The sequence below is a fragment of the Impatiens glandulifera genome, unplaced genomic scaffold (genome assembly GCF_907164915.1).
Source record: "Impatiens glandulifera unplaced genomic scaffold, dImpGla2.1, whole genome shotgun sequence".
Taxonomy (NCBI): domain Eukaryota; kingdom Viridiplantae; phylum Streptophyta; class Magnoliopsida; order Ericales; family Balsaminaceae; genus Impatiens; species Impatiens glandulifera.
Window position 1 is genome coordinate 38482 of NW_025919374.1, and position 4998 is coordinate 43479.

The 4998-nt window shown below is 39.4% G+C and overlaps 1 protein-coding gene across 1 annotated transcript; it reads left to right on the forward strand.

The window, feature by feature from the left end:
- The first annotated feature begins 1661 nt into the window (after window positions 1-1661).
- On the forward strand, window positions 1662-3397 carry LOC124917871. Its single transcript, XM_047458149.1, has 5 exons — window positions 1662-1736; window positions 2484-2597; window positions 2678-3093; window positions 3132-3261; window positions 3371-3397. Exons 1-5 carry the CDS (start codon window positions 1662-1664, stop codon window positions 3395-3397), a joined length of 762 nt encoding a protein of 253 aa, XP_047314105.1.
- The last annotated feature ends 1601 nt before the right edge of the window (window positions 3398-4998 follow it).

The following is a 4998-nucleotide window of genomic DNA, read 5'->3' on the forward strand; positions in this document are numbered from 1 at the left end:
CAACAACTTGTGTTTGGTATGAAAGAGTACGCCTTGGTGACGGGCCTAACTTCGGAAGGTTTCCTGAGGTGAACGAAGAACAATGCCGAGGTTGTCCACCTCTATCGGTAAAATATTTTAAAGGGAAGACAGTGTAGTAATGCAAGAGTTGGAGACTGCTTTTGGAAATGTAGAGATAAGGAAGATGCATGGAAGATGGGCTGGTATGCCTGATTTACCAGTACCTATTTTCATTTGACCAAAGGAGGGTGGTATTTGCAAAAATCCTCCACATGGTCGAAGACGAGGAAAGTTTCCTCCGATTTCTTTGGGGGAAGTGACCTTTAGAGCCACCCTCAAGGGTTTGAACAAGAACATGAGACATCTCAGTCACAAATATTATAAGAAGAAGAAAATGAGTGATGATCCTTATGCTCCTTTTGCTTATAACATTTATGGGTTTGCACTGGCATTTCAAGTGTGGACATATGAGGTCATCAAAGGTTTTATCCCTAAATTTGCCAGAAAGAATGAGCTTAATGATCCTCTACGCCCAAGGTTGTTAGTCTATCATTCCAAACAGGAAGAACACCTTGGATCGAGATAAAGTCTTCCCTGGAGACAACGGATCTGACTGAGATGGAAGAGTCCTCCATGGAGAAGAGGTTATACAGTGGTGAGGACTTTGAACAAATAGATGAGTCAACTGATGAATTTTTTGAGGAATTTACAGAAGGAAGTTAGTGAAGGAGGATTATGATGAAGAGGAAATTGAACATGAAGATGAACATGAAGAACCTACTTCCAAACCAAACACCCGGAAGAGAAAGGCTGTGGTTAATCTCAAGAAGCAGTAAACCTGAAGAGGAAGCTTGCTTATAAATCTAGTCCTGCCAACATTCCTAGTCCCCCATCCGCTACTAGTCCTGGATTACCTCCAACATCTTCTGTTGGATGTAAATGGGAAGAGCTGAAAGAGGAGGTAAAAGCGCTGAAGGAGGAGCTCATCAAAGAGGTGAAGGAGGAGCTCAAAGAGATGAAAACAGCTTACGAAGAAACTCAAACACATCACAAGGCTTATATTAAAAAGTTGGTTGTTAGTATGTGCGAACAATTATTAGCCAAATCCAACCAAAGTATGGCCATGTTAATAGGTAATTAGATAATATGGAGGAAGAGAGGAAGAAGAAGAAGAGCAAATTGGACAAGAAGGGCAAGACTGAGGTAAGATAATGAAACTTATCGTTTTTTTTAGTACTTATCGTTTTGTTTAGTACTTATCGTTTCGTTAAGTGCTTATCGTTTCGTTAAGTGCTTATCGTTCGTTAAGTGCTTATCGTTTCGTTAAGTGCTTATCATTTCGTTAAGTGCTTATCGTTTCGTTAAGTGCTTATCGTTTCGTTAAGTGCTTATCGTTCGTTAAGTGCTTATCGTTTGTTGTTCTTAACTGACCACACTGTTGTTTATTTTTGCAGGAAGGAATGTGGAGGAGATGAAGACGAATGAGATGGAGATGAAGGATGGGAAGGTGGGAGGAGGAGAGTGTGAAGTGGATAAAACTGAGGTAATTTTTACTTAGTGAAGTCAATGTTGTTTCGGGAAGTAAACGCTGACCACACTATTGTTTTCTTTTGCAGGATGGGAAGGTGGAGGAGATAAGACGAATGAGATGGAGATGAAGGATGGTAAGGTGGAGGAGAGTAATGGATGCTGTGAAAGTGGAGGAGGAGAGTGTGAAGGTGGAGGATAAAACTGAGGTAATTTTTACTTAGCGAAGTCAAATGTTGTTTCGGGAAGTAAACGCTGACCACAATGTTGTTTTATTTTTTGTAGGATAGGAAGGTGGAGGATAGTGTGGTGAAGGTGGAGGAGACTGAGAAAATGTGAAGGTGGATGGTGGGGAGATTGAGAATGATGTCAAATTGGATGGTGGTGAGATTGAGACTGATTGTGAAGGTGGATGGTGGGGAGATTGAGACTGATGTGAAGGTGGATGGTGGGAGATTGAGAACTGATCGTCAAATTGGATGGTGGTGAGATTGAGACTGAGTGAGGGAAGGTTGAGGTGAAGGTGGATGGTGGGGAGATGTTTGCTCTCCGATATGATGCAAGAAATAATTTAGAAAAAGAAGGATAAGGTCAAGGTTCAGAAGTGTGGGAAGAAAGCCAAGGATGGGAAGGATAAGTCAAGGTCAAGGTTGAGAAGGATGCAAGGATTCGAATGATGGGAAGGATGCCAAGGATTCGAAGGATGGGAAGGATGGGAAGGATTCGAAGGATGGGAAGGATTTCGAAGGATGGGGAAGGGATGAGAACGATGATGATGATTTCCAATTATACAACACTCCACCTAAAGGAGTAGAGTAGTTCCAAAAAAAAGAGTGAGGAAGCAAGAAGAAGATGAAGAATCACCAACCCTCTTGTCAAACAGAGTCAAAGGACGAATGATCCATTAACTATCAATCCCCTTCAAAATTTGATGATGAGTTGTTGGTTCCATACAGAATTGGTTGAAGATGTTAGCCACCAATGATCAGACAAATACTGTGTTTACTTGCGAAGCACGAAAGAAGTTGTTTGTTAGAGTTCTAACAAAGTGCACATGGCTTAAAGATCCTGTAAGTCTTGCATTTCATATTAATTCTTTAACTTATGAATAAGGTTTTTGATATATACTGCCTTTTCCCCCATTTTGCAGGAAGTCGACTCATTCTGCCACTTGTTGCGCAAAAGGATTGCGCAATATCCCAAGACATATAAACATTGTAAAGTATCAATAGGGGATTGCTTATTAGGAGATTTGATGAGGCGAGAGTACCCGAACTTTAAAAAAGATCCTGAAAATTTTCCAATATTAGAGGTATTTGATCAGTACTTCCTGGGTGGAGACCATAGACATATGCCAGAATGGCCATCAGTAGACGATATTTACGTGCCTTTGAACATTGGCAACAAGCATTGGGTACTGTGCGTCGTTCGTCTACAAGATAATCACATTGACGTTTATGACTGCGACTCGAGTATTTATAGGAATCTCGATCCATACCTGAGACCTTTGTGTGAGATGATTCCACGAATATATGCAATGGGAGCCACTGATGTTGAGCTACAAAGGTATCCTAATTTCAATTTCAGAAACTGACATATAAAAGGTTGCCACACCCAGCCAAAAATGCAGTCGCCAAATATGGGGAAGTCCCTAGAGCATCAGAAAGTGGGGATTGTGGTGTATTTATGCTTATGTTCATGGAATATTTGACTGCTGGTTTAGGTGTAGAGAAGGTGAATTCCAATGAAATGGAGTTTTTTAGACAAAAGATGGCGGTCCGGTTATTTCATCATATTACAGAACCTTAGTTTGTATTGTAATCTTTTATTGATTTTTGGATAGAACTTGACTGGTGCTTATGTATTCTGATCTTGTATTGCTTTTTGGATAGAACTTGAACTTAAGTTACATTTCATGTTATAATATTTGTAGTTTTAATGTAGTCTGGTTGGTTGGTAGTCTAATATTTACATACCAAATAATTGAACATATAAATCAATGTACATAAATCATACCAAGTAACTAACTTAAACTAACTTTAACTTAAACCAAGTTTAACTTAACGAAACGATAAGTACTTAACGAAACGAGAAGTACTTAACGAAACAATAAGTACTTAACGAAACGATAAGTACTTAACGAAACGATAAGCACTTATCAGTACACAACTAAACTAGATACAACAAACAGAGTACAACTTATCCGATTAAAACTTATCCGAGTACAACTTATCCGATTAAAACTTATCCGAGTACAACTTATACCAAACATAATACCACTTATCCAAAACATAAAACAACTTATCCAAAACATAATACAACTTATCCAAAACATAATACAACTTATCCCAATCAATCTAAAGGCTCATATTGTTGAGATGATGGCTCGTGCTGTTGAGAAGATGAGTCATGATGCTTAGATGATTATGCTTTTGCAGTAGATGGTGCAGGCATGACTGCTTTGAATGTGGCCCTATTATGTCCTAGTCCAGCACATGAGCTTCATCGTCTCGGAGCCTTACGTACCTCACCTTGAGATGACCTAAGCTTTGTTTGTGGGCGCCCTTTCTTAACCTTGACAGGTGGTTTTAGACATACGCGTTCCTTGATCATTTCGGGAATATCCCAATCGTCTTCATCACCAGCAGGGTAACATGTCTCCGCATATGCATTCATCCAAGATTCAGTTGTGTAATACCTGTCAGAATGGAAAATAAAACGATTAAACAATTGGTTAAATAGATTGAACATGTGAGCTGAATAAATACCTTGAACAAAAGTCATAACAAACCAAATTGCGGTGACGGGCAGCAGCCATTGCATGAGTACAAGGAAGACCAGAAACTTCAAATACCCTACAAGTGCAGTTCATGTCTTTCAAATTGACTTTAAAATGAGACTCATTGTCATGCACATAAAACTCGAATCGGTTAAGCGATGATACTGTATAGAATCTAGCCTTCTCGAATCCCTCACGTAATAACTTTTCATATGTTGGAGATAACACTTCTCGGTGGTTGGACGCTCTTTCTCTTCTCTCATTAAACCAACTTTGTATTGTCAATCTTAAATACTCGGCCATTGAGGAAATGGGGTACTTTCTGGATTCCCTGCTCTAACTATTAAAACTCTCAGCATAATTGCTTGTTAGTTGATTGTATCGCTTACCGGGGAAAAATGCACTACTCCATCTTTGAAATCCAATTTCTTCCAAATAGGCAGCAATCCTATGATCTTTAACCCTTATCTTGTAAAAAAACGATTAAATTCGTGGATAGTGTACGCACGAGAGGCCATATCAAACTTCATATGACAATTATCAGTTTTGAATTTCGCGTTAATATTCATCTTTATGTGATATGTGCACGCACCGTGGTATGCTTCTGGAAAAACAGCACATAAGGCATTGGCGATGCTTGGGTGTCTATCGGATACGAAGACAAGATCATCAACTAATCCAATTGCTTCTCT